Source organism: Elephas maximus, chromosome X (genome assembly GCF_024166365.1).
Source record: "Elephas maximus indicus isolate mEleMax1 chromosome X, mEleMax1 primary haplotype, whole genome shotgun sequence".
Taxonomy (NCBI): Eukaryota; Metazoa; Chordata; class Mammalia; order Proboscidea; family Elephantidae; genus Elephas; species Elephas maximus.
The window spans coordinates 124,916,991-124,932,647 of record NC_064846.1 but is presented as its reverse complement, the minus strand read 5'-3'; the positions used below and the strand labels follow the sequence as shown (position 1 = coordinate 124,932,647).

Below are 15,657 nucleotides of genomic sequence, written 5' to 3'. Positions count from 1 at the left end.
AGCAACTACCTTCTGGTTTTGTTGATTCTATAGCTTTTCTGTTTTCTATTTTATTTCTGCTCTGATCTTTATTTCCTTTCTTCTGGTAGGTTTAGGCTTACTCTTTCTAGTTCCTCAAGTTGTCAAGTTATGCTGTTGATTTGAGATCTTCCTTTTTTCATGTAGGCATTTATTGCTGTAAGTTTCCGTCTGAGTACTGCCTTGGCTGTATCCCTTAAGTTTTGGTATGTTGTGCTTTCATTTTCATTTGACTTTAAGAAATTTGTGATTTCTCTTTTGATTTTTTCCTTGACCCATTGATAGTTTAATAGTGCGTTGTTTAATTTCATATGTTTGTGTATTTTTCAGGCTTTTTTCTGTTATTGATTTCTACCTTCACTCAGTTGTGATCAGAGAAAATACTTTGTATGATTTCAATCTTTTTAAATTTATCAGGACTTGCTTTGTGACCTAAAATGTGATCTATCCTGGAAAATGATCCTTGTCCACTGGAGTAGAATGTTTAATGTACTGTTGTTGGGTGGAGTTGAATGAAGTGTTCTAGATATGTCTGTTAAGTCCAGTTGGTTTATAGTGTCATTCAGGTCTTCTTTTTCCTTGTTGATGTTTTTTCTAGGTGTTCTGTCCAATATTGAAAGTGGTATATTAAAAACAAATATTATTGTAGTGCTATCTATTTCTTCCTTCAATTCTATTTTCTTTATATATTTAGATGCTTCGATGTTGGGTACATATGTATTTATGATTGTTAAATCTTCTTGACTAATTGACTGTTTCATCACTATATAATGTCCATCTTAATCTCTTCTAACAGATTTTATTTTAATGTCTACTTTGATATTAAGATTACAACCCCAACTCTCATTTCCGTGGAATATTTTCTTCCATCCTTTCACTTTCAACCTATTTGTGTCCTTGGGTCTAAGGGTTGTCTTTCGTAAACAGAATATAGTTGGATCGTGTTTTTTTTTTTTAATTCAGTTTGCCACTCTCTGCCTTTCAATTGGATTATATAGTCTATTTACATTCATTGTAATTATCAATATGAAATTATTTACCTATGCCATTTTGTTATTTGTTTTTTGTGTGTCTTAATCCTAATTTTGTCTTTGTCCTTTACTGCTGCTTGCTTTTGTGTTCTGTTGGTTTATTGTAGTGAGCCATTTTGGTTCCCTTCTCCTTTTCTTTTGTGTGTGTATTTTTAGGTATTTCCTCAGTAGTTACCATTTAACAGATTGTATTTATAACATTCTGGGGTAATTTGGTACCAATTTAACTTCAGTAACATATAAGAAGTTCTATATCTATACCATTCTTCTCACCCCTCCTTTTGTTGTTGTTACCACTAATTACATCTTTATATTTCAGGTGGCTGAGCATAATTTTATCCCTCCTTTTTTTACATTTGTTGTTAAGGAACATGAAGGACAACACAACTAGAATTGCCAAGAGTGAATACCTTATCACTAGCCTTTATACTTGTCTGTGTATTTTCCTTAATTAGGGATCTTTCTTTTTATGTATAAAAAATATATATATAGCTTTGAATTATACATAAATTATATAAAATTCTGGTACTTAGTCTTATTGGGGATCCTTTTATGTGACTGTTTCTCACTGTTTTCAGGATTATCTTTTTCTTTACTTTTTTAGAGCCTAATTATGTGTCTTGGTGTAGATCTCTTTGGTTTTATCCTGCTTGGGTTTCTTTGAACGTCTTGGATTTGTAGATTCATGTCCTTCATTAGATTGGTGAAATTTTCTTCAAATATTTTCTGTCTCTTTTTCTTTCTCATCTTCTGAAATTCCCATGATGCATGTATTAGGTCTTTTGTTGTTGTTGCATAATTCCATTAATCTGTGCTCAGTCTTCTTGAGCCTCCATTCTTGTTGCTCTTTAGCCTCTGTAATTTTAAGTATCTTATCCTCTAATTGGCTGATTCTTTCTTCTGCCTGATTAAATATGTTGCTAAGTTCTTCTGTTGTGTTTCTCATTTCAGTTATTGTCCCTTTCACTTGTAATATCTCTTTTTATTAGATTACCATTTTGTTCTTGCATTGTTTTCCTTATTTCTTTTAGCTCTTTGTCTTTTTTTCCCTTAGTTCTTTAATTATGCTTAATGTTGTATTATATTCTTCCTTTTTTTTTCATTGTTTGGTCATCCTTAGGTGCACTTTCACTCCCTTTGTCATGTTCATTTGAATGTGTCTTTGTTTCTGTGTATCTTGTGGTTTTTTTTTTGTTGGGGCATTGAAATTTTTGAGGGTGTTACCTTGCTCAGTTCCCCCAAGTACTTGGAGTTTTTGCCCACACTGCTTTCTGCAAAAAAAATCTTGTGTGGACAGAGCCTTCAGCCTTTATCATTTCCTCTCCCTCTCTGTGATAGCTCCTTTTACCTTCTTGATTAATTAGGATTCGGAAGTTCCAGATCTCAGTCTTCAACTTCCAGTCTCTCCCAAACACACCAGAAAACATGCTGTGATCAATCTGTCCTCCAGCCAGCATCACCACGCAGGTGAGATATTGTGTACTAATCAGTCTGTCCACCGGGGACAGTCCTCTCTGGTTATTACTCCCTTCCCTTCACTGTTTCTGGAACCACATTTTCAGTCAGAGAACCCACACCTTGCGAACCCCCTTTGGGGCTTGGTGTTGCCCTCCGGTTTTGCCCCAGGCTTCCTTCCTTTCTCTGTGGGGACTGCTTCTCTCTGAGCTTTTCAGGGAAAGCACAAGCAGAATTTTCTCTGTTTCAAAAGGAAGAAGGGGCTGGAACTCCCCAGAAGGACCTCCAAGAGATCTGTCTTGTTTTTAGAGCCCTAGTGGCCCTGTGGTGGTTGGGAGGGGCAGTCTTCTCTTAGGTGACCCTCCTCCTGACTCCACTGTAGGGGATCTTATATAGTGCTTGTATCAGTTCAGCAGCTGACATTTACTGGTTGGGGGAGGGATTGTCACACTCTGAATGGACCCCCAAGGAGGTCAGCCTTGTTGCTATGAGAGCCCGCCCCATAGTATGTTGGCTGTGAGTGTAGCCTCCACCCAAGATGCCTGCTTCCTAGCACACAGCAGCCTTAGTCAGCAGCCCTCAGTGCCACCCAGAAGGAGAAGCAGACCCAAGTTGATCCCCAGGGTGGTGTGTCCTGTTGATTTCAGAGGCCTGAGCTATGAGGTACACAGGGAGGCAGGTAGAGTGCTGACTATGGGAGAAAACTCCACTGCAGGGGCCTTCTGTAGCAATTTGCAACTACCTGGCAACCAACAGTTACCTGGTGGAGGAAGGAGGTGTCACATTCCAATGATAGCCTCACAGAGGTCTACGTTATTGCTATCATTACCCCCCTCCCCGGTAGACTGTAGGCTGTGAATGCAGCCTCCACTCAAGACACCTGCTTCCTAGCACACAGCATCCTCAGACAGCAGTCCTCGGTGCCAACTGGAAGTAGAGGCAGACTAACCCAAATTGACCCCCAGGGAGGTTTGTCCTGTTGGCTTCAAAAGCCTGAGCTATGGGGATACCCAGAGAGGCAAGTAGGGTGGTGACTGTGGGTGCAGAGTCTACTACAGGGGCCTTCTGTAGCAATTCATTGCAGGCTTGCAAGTGACAGTGTCCAGGTGGGGGAGTGGTTGTCATGCTCTGAACAGATCCTCAGGGAGGTTTGTCTTGTTGCTCTCAGAGCCTCCCCTGTAGTATGCCGGCCATGGGTGTAGCCTCTACTCAAGATGCCTGCTTCCTAGTACGCAGCAGCCTCAGTCACCAGTCCTCAGCACCAACCAGAAGGGGGAGTAGGCAGACCAAAACCAACTCCCCAGGAGGTCCATCCTGTTGGTTTCAAAGGCCTGAGCTCTGGAGTACACAGAGAGGTAGGTAGAGTGTTGACTATGAGAGCCAATTCCACTGAAGGAGGCCTTCTGTAGCAATTCATGGTAGGCTTGCAGCTGACGGTGTCCAGGTGGGGGAGGTGCTGGCACACTCCAAACTGACTGCCTCCTTGGGAGGTCTGCCCTTTTGATTTTAGAACAGGAGCTTTGGGTCCTGTTTCATTGTACAGATGCAGAGTGTGGTGGTTAGGGAAGCAGGCTCTTTTTCTGAGGCCACTTTCCCAGTCCACAGCAGCCAGCTGCCTGTGTGGCTAGAGGGAGGGTCATAGTGGGGAGAAGGTGGTTTCCAACCATATGCATCTCTTGATTTGTTGATTCTTGCCTGTTTGCAGTTGCTAGCTACTTTTCTCTGTTCCCCGATTCAGAGTCCATCAAAGCTGAGTATTGTTTCCTTGTAGTTCTTGTTCTTTTTGTGGGGGAGGGTTGGAACGATGGTCTGTTTACACCTCCAGATTCCCCAAATTCAATCTATTACCTTTTGACATAAATTTTTCTTGCTGTTACTTGAATTTCTACCGTCTCAGTAGATTGTAAGTGGTTTGAAGGCAGTAGCCCTGACCTTTATTCCTTGTAGTATTGTGACAGCCCCGATAGCATTTTGTATGCTGTGGCACATAAAAAAAAGCCACCTGCATCACTATCTTTCTAGTTTATGCTTTCAACACTTCCTTTGTGACTTAAAGTGCTTAACTGTGTCTTTTTTCCCTATGCATTACTGCTGGTGTTTCCCAGAAGGATGATACTTCTTTTTATCTGTCATTGACCACACTCAGAGAAGAACATTTGGGCTTTTAGAAGTTTTAGTTAGTCAAAGCGTCCTTTAAACCTTGCCGTCGGACAGCTCTGATTTCACAACTACCTTTTTCTTCCCTTAAAAAAAAAAAAAACTACCATGTGTCTGTCCGTTTGACATACTGTGGTGGCTTGTGTGTTGCTGTGATACTGGAAGCTTTGCCACTGGTATTTCACATACCAGCAGGGTCAACCTTGGTGGACAGGTTTCAGTGGAGCTTCCAGACTATGACAGACTAGGAAGAAGGACCTGCCACCCTACTTCTGAAAAAAATTGGCCAGTGAAAACCTTATGAATAGCAGCAGAGCCAGAAGATGAACCACTGAGGTTGGAAGGCACTCAAACTACAACCAGGAAGAGCTGTCTCCTCAAAGTAAAGTTGACCTTAATGATGAGGATGGAGTAAAGCTTTCAAGACCTTCATTTGCTGATGTGGCATGACTCAAAATGAGATGGAACAGCTGTAAATATCCATAAATAATCTGAATGTGGAAAGTACGAAGTATGAATCTAGGAAATTGGATGTTGTAAAAAATGAAATGGAACACATAAACATTAATATCCTAGGCGTTAGTGAGCTGAAATGGACTGGTATTGGCCTTTTTTTTTAATTGAACTTTAGATGAAGGTTTACAAAACAAACTAGTTTCTCATCAAACAGTTAGTACACACATTGTTGTATGACATTGGTGAACTGACCCACAACATGTCAACACTGTACCTTCTCAACCCTGGGTTCCCTATTACCAGCTTTCCTGTTCCCTCCTGCCTTCCAGTCCCTGCCCCAGGGCTGGTGCACCCCCTTAGTCTTGTTTTGTTCCATGGGCCTGTTCAGCCTTTCGCTGAAAGGTGAACCTCAGGAGCGACCTCATTGCTGAGCTGAAAGGGTGTCCCGGGCCATACTCTCAGGGTTTCTCCAGTCTCTGTCAGGCCAGCAAGTCTGGTCTTTCTTTTTCAGTTAGAATTTTTTTCTATATTTTTCTCCAGCTCTGTCCAGAACCCTCTATTGTGATCCCTGTCAGAGCAGTCAGTAGTGGTAGCCGGGCACCATAAAATGTACTGGACTCAGCCTGGTGGAGGCCGTGGTAGATGTGGATCATTAGTCCTTGGTACTAACCTTTCCCTTATGTCTTTAGTTTTCTTCATTCTTCCTTGCTCCCGAAGGGGTGAGACCACTGGAGTATCCTAGATGGCTGTTCACAGGCTTTAAAGATCCCAGACACTACTCACCAAAGTAGAATGTAGAACATTTTCTTTATAAACTCTCTTATGCCACTTGAGCTAGATGTTCCCCGAGACCATGGTCCCCACAGCCCTCAGCCCAGCAATTTGGTCCCTCAGGGAGTTTGGAAGTCTCTATGAAGCTACCATGGCCTTGCTTGTACAAGTTGTGCTGGCTTCCCCAGTATTGTGTATTGTCTTACCCTTCACCAAAATTACCACTTATCTTTTGTCTATTAAGTGTTTTTCCATCCCCATCCCTCCCCTCCCTCATAACCGTCAAATACTGTTTCTTTTTGTATGTAAACCTTTTCATGAGTTTTTACAGTAGTGGTCTCATACAATATTTGTTCTTTTCTGAATGACTTATTTCACTCAGCATAATGTCTTCCAGATGCATCCGTGTTATGAGATGCTTCACAGATTCATCTAACGTTTTCTTTGTTCCTCTTACTCTCCTGTGCTGAGTTCCTGTTTGTGGATTTCTTTTGTTTCTGCAGATTTTGTTTTTATTGAGACTTTATGTTTTTCACCTTTATTTTGATGAGTAGGTTTGTAAACTTTCTTTGTGGTTACCTTGAATTTACCCATATCTTTCTAGGTTTGAACCAGTCTGTTATTACTTGGTATCGCCTTGCCTTCCTCTCCATTAGAAAGTTCTATACCTATATTGTTTATTCCCTCTTTTATTGTTCTGATGTTGTTGTCATTTACAGATTAACCTCTCTGCTTCCCTGTTGCAAGTGTTTTGGTTTTGGATAGTCTTTGAGAGTTCATTTCCTAGGTTGGGATCTGGCTGCTACATTGCCTCCTAGATTCAGGCTATGGTCTGATGTTGTTTATTCTAGGGCTGAAGGACTCCCTTTAATAATTCTTGTAAGTTTGGTTTGGTTTTTACGTATTCCCTTAATTTCTGTTTATCTGGAAATGCCCTAATTTCACCATCATATTTGAATGAAAGTTTTGCAGGATATATTATTCTTGGTGGGAATTTTTTTTCTTTGAAGGTTTTATGTATGTCATCCCATTGCCTTCTTGCCTGCATGGTTTCTGCTGAATAATCAGAGTTTAGTCTTATTGTTTCTCCTCTGTATGTGACTTTTTGTTTTTCTCGAGCTGCTTGCGGGATTTTTTCTTTGTCTTTGGTTTTAGCAAGTGTGATTATGATATGCCTTGGTGTTTTTCTTTTGGGGTCTGTCCTGTATGAGGTTCGTTGAGGTTCTTGGATGGTCAGCTTTTCATCATTCATGATATTAGGGAAGTTTTCTGTCAGCAGTTCTTCAATGATCTTCTCTGTGTTTTCCATTTTCTTTCCCTGTCCTAGAACTCCAGTCGTTCGCAAATTTTTGCTTTTGATTGTATCCCACAGAATTCGCAGGGTTTCTTCATTCTTTTTTCTGATTTTTCCTCAGAGTTGTACCCAAGTGTTTATCTTCAGTTTTGCTAATTCCGTCTTCCATCATTTCAAACCTGCTCTTCAGCCCTTCTATGACACTGTCCATTTCTGAAATCTTGTTTATCTTTTAGATTTCTGATTGTTGTTTTTGTATGATTTCTAGTTGTGAATTTATTTTGGCATTTTGATCCTGTATTACTTTCCTGAATTGTTCCATTTTTTTGGTCTGTGTTTTCCTTGAATTTGTCTGCCTTTTCCAAAAATTTGTCTATTTTTCCTCATTTTTGTCTTTTTGCTTCAACTCTTGGGTTGCTCTGAATATTCGAGATTTGAATTTCGTATCAGGTAGTTCTAGTGCTTTTTCTTCTACTGGAAAGTCATCTGGTGTTCTATTTTGCACACCTAGGGGACCCATCCTCTCCTGTTTTTTTTATATGTTTTGATATTGTCTGCTGTCTTCGGACCATTCAGTAATTATTTTCTTCATTACTTGATTGTAGATTTGTTTGTTCTCCTGCTTTATTGTTTTATTTGGTTATGTCTGAGCAGGCGGACTGTGCGTTCTTTGTTGTTTGCTTGTCTGTAGTCACAATACTTTTCCCTGCCTTGTCCAATGGGCAGGGCCAGTCATTCAGCCATGGTGCAGCAGGGCAGGTTGAGCTGAAGGGGATGGGCTGGGATGGGTTGTTTGTGGCATGTACTGGGCTGACAGGGCAGGCCAGGAATCAGTGCTGGGCAGGTTCCAGCAGGCTGTGCCTGTGCTGCTCGGAGGAGTGGTGTTAAGTGCACGGTACAGGTAGGCAGGAAAGAGGGCGGAGGTTGTGATGGGTGGAGCAAATAGGTGTATGGGAGAGAGGAGAGAAAGAGGAGTGAAAAAAAAGAAGAGTGCTAAGGGAGCTTGTCATTGGACTGGAGAGATGAGAAACCGAGAAATGGAGAAAAGGAAAAAGAAAAAAAAAACTAGATAAAAACTTGGAAAAGAAAACCCCTCAGGAGTCCTGGAGTCCCACTGGTGGGGCTGCTAAAACCAGGAAGTGGGTCCCTGGCTGCACAGCATAGCCTGGCTAGAAGGGGTGTAGATGTCACACAGCACCAGGTATTCAGGAGACAGGAAAAGAAGATAAGCGTAGAGAGATGAGAACTGAGAAGTAAAGACAAAAAGGGAAAAAGAGAGAGAGGAAAAAAAAAAGAAAGAAGAAAAAGATGCCCCCAGGGATCCCACCTATGCGGCTGCGCAGATTGGGGGAGTGGTTCCTACGCGGTGCAGGTAGCCTGGCTAGAAGGGGCTCCCAAACTGCGAAAAGAAAAAACAAACAAAACAGAACAAAGGAAAACAAAAAAGCCCCAGGTATCCCACCAGTGTGGTGTTGCAGGCCAGGGGAGTGGTTCCCGAGTCAAGCATGGCTTCGTAGCCTTTCAAGAAGAAGCAAAGATGGCACACAGAGCATGTATTCCAGAGAAAGGAGGGGTAGGTTGTAGGAGGCACAGATGAAACCAAAAGAAATGGGAAGAGCCAATACCAGCCAAGGGGCCCGGCCAGTGTGGGCAGGGTGAATCCAAGCAGCCTGAAACCAGAGCAGTTGCCTCCTGACCAACAGACTTTGGCTGGCGGGAAGCGTAGGAGGCCAAAGGGGGGGGTGGTGGAGGCTAGGAAAACATGTATTGCTTGTTACCGGGTGCTTTGTCTCCTGCTGGGAACTTCGTGAAGCTGCTTTCCCCATACTCCCTGCCTGCTGATATCTGACGTGGGGGTGGGGGAGGGGGCGAGTCCAAGTGGCATGGATGCTGCACTTCCCATCCTGCCGAGCCACCGCAGCCAGCCAGGAAGCTCAGAGGTAGAGCAGTGCGGACAGAATGGGGGGTGGGAAAGCATGTATCGCTGGTTACCAGGTGCCCTGTCTCCTGTTGGAAGTTCTGTGAAGCTGTCTTCCCATGCTCCCTGTCTGTTGATCCCCGACAGGAGTCCAAGGTGGTGGATCCATGCTGCATTAGCTGATGGGGCCCTCTGCACGTATCTCTCCTCGCCTCCATCCTCTGTCAGTTTCTTATTCCATTTGGTGCTTGGCTGAGTTCTCTATCTCTTCATTTGGCACTTCAGGTTCCAGGAATGACGTTTGTCCTGTTTTACTTAGTTTTTCGGGACTTTGCTGTGGAGGGACAGCTTGGTGCTTCTGTCTGTGGTGCCATATTGGCCGGAAGTCGGTATTGGCCGTTTCGAGTCAGACAATCATATGGTCTTGTCTTAGGCTGGGTTCTCTAGACAAGCAAAAACAGTAAAGCATATAAATATATACAGAGAGATTTATATCAAGGAAATAGTTCACATGATTATAGGGGTTAGAACTTCCCAAGTTCTTAGATCAAGATAGAGGCCTTTCCCAATTCAGTGGAGCTACAGAAGCTGGTGAACCCAAGATGAGCAGGTCAGAGAGCTTGGCTCCTGCTCACGGGCTGTGATGGTCAAGGAATCGCCAAGGTCGGCAGGCAAGACCGCAAGGTTTCTTCTGAGTCACCTAGCTGCAGGGAGTGGCAAACCCCAGATAGGCAGGTCAGGGAGCAGGACTCTTGCTCGCAGGCTGTAAAGATGGGCGAATCCCAAGAAGGGCAGGTAAGCTGCTAGCTCAAGTCCCAGGAACCAGAGGTCAGACAGGAGACAGCTGCTGGAACCAGAACAAGCCAACAACCTTTTAAAGGCAAGCAGAAAGGAAGTAGGCAGCAGAAGGCAGAGAGATGAAGGCTGAGGGGAGGCGGTGAGCCACCACAGGCCCCGCCCCTGCTGGTACCACTCAGCAGATTCCATCACAGGGGTGATCACATATCAGATTTCAACAGGGAAGTGATGACAACATTATACAACTGCCAAAACATTGAGAATCATGGCCCAGCCAAGTTGACACACAGTCTTAACCATCACAGGTCTACTGTGCTGGGAATGACAAATTGAAGAGGAATGGTGTCACATTCATCATCAAAAAGAGTATTTCAAGATCTATCCTGAAGTACAGTGCTGTCAGTGATAGGATAATACCCATACACCTACAAGGAAGACCAGTTAATATGACTATTATTCAAATTCATGCACCAACCACCAAGGCCAGAGATGAAGAAATTGAATGTTTTTACCAACTTCTGTAGTCTGAAATTGATCAAACGTGCAATCAGGATGCATTGATAATTACTGTTGATTGAAACGCGAAACTCAAGAACAAAGAAGAGGGATTGATAGTCGGAAAATATGGCCTTGGTGATAGAAACGACACCAGAGATCGCATGATAGAACTTTGCAAGACCAATGACTTCTTCATCGCAAATACCTTTTTTGAACAACATAAACGGCGACTATACACATAGACCTTGCCGGATGAAATACACAGGAATCAAATTGACTCTATCTGTGGAAAAAGACGATGGAAAAGCTCAATATCATCAGTCAGAGCAAGGCCAGGGGCCGACTGTGAAACAGAGCATCAATTGCTCATATGCAAGTTCAAGTTGAAGCTGAAGAAAATGAGAACAAATGCACAAGAGCCAAAATATGACCTTGAATATATCCCACCTGAATTTAGAGACAGTCTCAAAAATAGATTTGATGCAGTGAACAGTAATGACGGAAGATCAAACCAATTGTGGAACGACATCAAGGACATCATACATAAAGAAAGCAAGAGGTCATTAAAAAGACAGGAAAGAAAGAAAAGACCAAAATGGATGTCAGAAGAGACTCTGAAAGTTGCCCTTGAGTGTAGAGTAGCTAAAACGAAAGGAAGAAATGATGAAGCAAAAGAGATGATCAGATTTCAAAGTGCAGCTCAAGAAGAAAAAGTAAAGTATTATAATAATATGTGCAAAGAGCTGGAGATAGAAAGCCAAAAGGGAAGAGCACACTCGCCATTTCTCAAGCTGAAAGAACTGAAGAAGAAATTCAGTCCTCGAGTTGCATTATTGAAGGATTTTATGGGGAGAATATTAAACAACACAGGAAGTATCAAAAGAACATGGAAGGAATACAGAGTCACTGTACCAAAAAGAGTTGGTGGATGTTCAGCCATTTCATGAGGTAGCGTATGATCAAGAACCAGCGGTATTGAAGAAAGAGGTCCAAGCTGTACTGAAGGCATTGGCAAAAAGCAAGACTGCAGGAATTGACAGAATACCTACTGAGATGTTTCAACAAACAGGTACAGCACTGGAGGTGCTCACTCATCTATGCCAAGAAATTTGGAAGACAGCTACCTGGCTAACCAACTGGAAGAAATCCATATTTGTGCCCATTCCAAAGAAAGGTGATCAAACAGAATGAGGAATTATCAAACAATATCATCAATACCACACACAACTGCTGAAGATCATTCAAAACTGGTTGCAGCAGTACATGGACAGGGAGTTGCCAGAAATTCAAGCCAGATTCAGAAGAGGACATGGAACAAGAAGTATCATTGTTGATGTGAGGTGGATCTTGGCTGAAAGCAGAGAATATCAGAAAGATGTTTACCTGTGTGTTATTGACTATGCAAAGGCATTTGACTGTGTGGATCGTAACAAATTATGGATAGCATTACGAAGAGTGGAAATTTTGTAACACTTAATCATGCTCATGAGGAACCTGTTTGAACAGAACAAGGCAACGCTGCGTGATTTAAAGTCAGGAAAGGTGTACGTCAGAGCTGTATCCTTTTTACCATTCTTACTCAGTCTGTATACTGAGCAAATAATCTGAGAAACTGAACTATATGAAGAAGAACATGGCATCAGGATTGGATGAAGACTCATCAACAGCTTAGCGATATGCAGATGACGCAAACTTGCTTGCTGAAGGTGAAGAACACTTGAAGCACTTACTGATGAAGATCAACAACCACAGCCTTCTGTATGGATGACACCTCAACATAAAAAAAAATTAAAAAACAAGTCCTCACAGCTGGACCAATAAGCAACATCGTGATAAATGGTAAAAATATTGAAGTTGTCATGGATTTCATCTTACTTGGATCCACAGTCAGTGACCATGGAAGCAGCAAAGAAATCAAATGATATGTTGCATTGGGTAGATCTGCTGCAAAAGACCTCTTTAAGGTAAGAAAAAGCAAAGTCACTTTAAGGACTAAGGTGTACCTGACCCAAGCTATGGTGTTTTCAATCACCTCATACGCATGTGAAAGCTGGGCAGTGAATAAGGAATACTGAAGAAGGATTGATGCCTTTGAATTATGCCGTTGGTGAAGAATACTGAATATACCAAGGATTGCCAGAAGAACGAACAAATCTCTGAAAAAGTACAGTCAGAATGCCATTAGAAGCAAGGATAGCAAGAGTTGATTTCACATACTTTGCACCTGTCATCAGGAGGGACCAGTCCCTAGAGAAGGACATCATGCTTGGTACAGTAGAGGGTCAGCCACAAAGAGGAAGGCTCCCAAGGAGATGGACTGACACAGTGATTTCAACAGTGGGCTCAAGCATAACGATTGTGAGGATGGCACAGGACCGAGCAGTGTTTCGTTCTGTTGTACATAGCAGTCACTATTAGAACCTACTTGACAACAACTTAACCACAACAACAACAAAAATCAAATTCGTTGCCATCTTTACCTATTCCAACTCGTGACACCCAATGTATGTCAAGAGGAGAATTGCACTCCATAGAGTTTTCAATGGCCGTAACCTTATGGAAGTAGATCACCAGGGCTTTCTTCTACAGTGCCCCGGGTAGATTTGAGCCACCAACTTTTTGGTTAGCAGCTGAGAGTAGACTGTGCCACATTAGGGACCTCTGGCTAGTGACAGCCACATGGCTGCCTCCTTCGTTTAGGTGGATACTACGTGTGTGACTCCAACCATTGCTATATCACTCATGCTCTGTGGTTTGGGCTCTCTCCTGAGGCTAATGAGTGACCTTGCCCAGTTTTTTATATACTTTCTATTGGAAGATTTGGTAGTACCCTTCTCCTGTCACTCTAGTTCATTTGAGAATATGCTTGACAGAAATCATTTGATTTATGTAATTTGCCTGCTGCTACCTTATGGGATCTGTGGAACATTGTTGATTTTGTTTTATTCAGTATGGTTGTCTTTCCCAGGATGCTCCATGATGAAACGCCACAGGCGACTCAGCAGCAGTGACAGTTCGGATGAGAGTGAGTAAACAGCAACTGGTAACATCTGCATTTTCCCCCTTGTTGTTTGCTTCTTTGACTTGAGCAGTCAAAAAATAATTTTCTAAGGAAGAAAAGTGTGGTTATCATTTCTTTTACTCATTTTATTTCATCAGAGATAGATAGGTGGAAGAATTGGTTTTGGGGGGCACGTAACATTTTGTTTTTTACTTTTTGCTACCTAAACAATAAAAACCAAATCCAATAGTGATTTACAGTGCTTTTCTAGGAAAGAAGAAAAGCATGAGAGCATAAAATGTAGGCCCTGATTCTAATTGTAGCTCAGGTACTAAATGTTTGATTGTGGGGGAGTAGTCATCATTCATAAAAGGCAACAACCTTATTAACAGAGACCTTTTGGGGAAATGCACAGATTACCTGCTCTACACTTTGAGTTTTTTACAGTTTTTACAGAAGATAACTTTTTCTCTGAGTAGAGCAAAATGTTACGAGGCATGATTACATCAAATTGAATCATCTTAGCCTTAGCATTGTTGAAGCTTTTGCATGCCGGGAGGCCACATGCAAATGTCATTAAACTCCATCATGAGGTTCTCTTGGGTACAATTTAACTGTTTTGTCCAATGGTAAGAGATCTCTGTGGTTTTCTCCATCATATCTTTGATATTCTCTTGGGGACATTTGCTTATTTGACATTAGTGTGTAATAAGTCTCAGTATTCTTTTCTAATTTTCTTTTGCAGGTCCTTCCACTTCCTTTACTTCTGGCTCAATGTATAGGAGCAAGTCAAAAATCCCAAATCAACACAAAAAACCTGCTGAGGTAAGAGTATATTCTCAATTTTTAGACTTAAAAAATTATACAAATATCTACTGTATATATGTGCTTTTCAAGAAAGTCCACTTTCTCCTTTAGGAGAACAGTAATCTTCACACTGTGGTTTAATTTTGGCAACGCTACTTAAGTAATGGCTTTAGAATACAAGGCCTCCCCTATCCAGGAAGTCAAAGGGAGCCAGACTTGGGGGATTGAGAAGGACCCACAGATCTCCTAGGCTATGATTGGAAAGAGCTAAGTCGGCAGGTAGGAGGCAGTGCGAGAAGGAGTGAGATTGTGAGGGACAGGTTGGCGATCTGGATTATTTATCTGTGATGAATTCTCACAGACTTTGAAGCACTGCAGGCGCAGAAAGAATGGATCATTCCTTGTGAGGCTGATCATTTTTTGCCCCAAGGCTACTGAAGTGCCATGGTTGTACTTGGACTTGGTGATAGTTTCGTGGGTCCTCAGACTTTTCTCTGTGATGATTGTAACTGGCCTTGAGTAGCTTCACTACTAGAAGTAGACTTCCTTAGCTAGAAAGAAAGAGAGAGAAATATCAAAAAAAGAAAAAAAGAGAGAATATAAAAAAATGTCATGTTGAAAACTACAGAGATCTCATCTTACTTGTTATGAGAATCTCCTTGGGCACTTGTTGAAAATACAGATCCCAAACCTACCGCATACGTACCAAATTGTATTTCTAGGGAAGGTGCCTGGGATCTGGTTTTTAAGAAGTGACTCAGGTGGTTTTTATGATCGGGCACTTTGGGGAAATAATATACTCTCATTTTTATTCCCCTAAAAGCATTGTGAAGTAGGTACTCTTCTTTCTGCAGGTGATGAATCTGAGGCTCACAGGAGTTAATTGTCCAAGGTCACAAAAATAATAGTAGAACTGAAATTCAAGTTTTGATGCACCCTGAATCCTATGCTATTAACCACCCTGTACTTGGTACCTTGTTTGAAACTTTGATAGTTAAGAAATATGGGACAGCATCAGTGTTTTTTCATGAGCAGTTATAACCAAGATTTCCATAATGAGGGGGTAGCAAAAGTTGAGAATGGGGAGAACAAATGCCTGGAATTGAACGATGGCTGAGAACCCAGGCAGTGAGGAGAACACAGGATCCTTGGTGGAAGAAGAGAAGTAGAAGAGGTACATGAGAATTGGTGGAGATGACAAGTGTACACTGATCACAGGTGAGGCTGAAGGCAGTCCCTCAAGGAGTCAGGTGGGACCATTGTGAACTTCTGTGTTCCTTTTTGGATCTTGAAACTGAAGCAAGATCACCTTTTGCTGCTTCTGTCAGAACATCAGCTCATGGCCCGTATTTAATACCAAAGTATCACCTCTCTGTCAATTTCTGGTTTTCCTGGTTCTACTTCCTGCCCCTTTGCTTCAAATAATTGTTTTAAGGTTCACTTAAGTGGAACA

General features: G+C 42.0%; 1 protein-coding gene across 3 annotated transcripts in view; it reads left to right on the top strand.

Moving 5' to 3' along the window:
• The window catches only part of JADE3 (jade family PHD finger 3), a 194,728-nt gene that overhangs the window by 76,593 nt on the left and 102,478 nt on the right, over positions 1 to 15,657 (top strand). For 2 of the 3 annotated variants that reach the window (XM_049871273.1, XM_049871274.1), the window contains exons 2-3: positions 13,365 to 13,421; positions 14,143 to 14,222. In XM_049871273.1, the coding sequence (XP_049727230.1) occupies positions 13,373 to 13,421; positions 14,143 to 14,222 (129 nt within the window). In that variant the 5' untranslated portion in view covers positions 13,365 to 13,372. Of the gene's footprint in view, positions 1 to 2,222; positions 2,517 to 13,364; positions 13,422 to 14,142; positions 14,223 to 15,657 lie in introns of those variants that run through there. The other variant, XM_049871275.1, reaches the window with a different exon arrangement.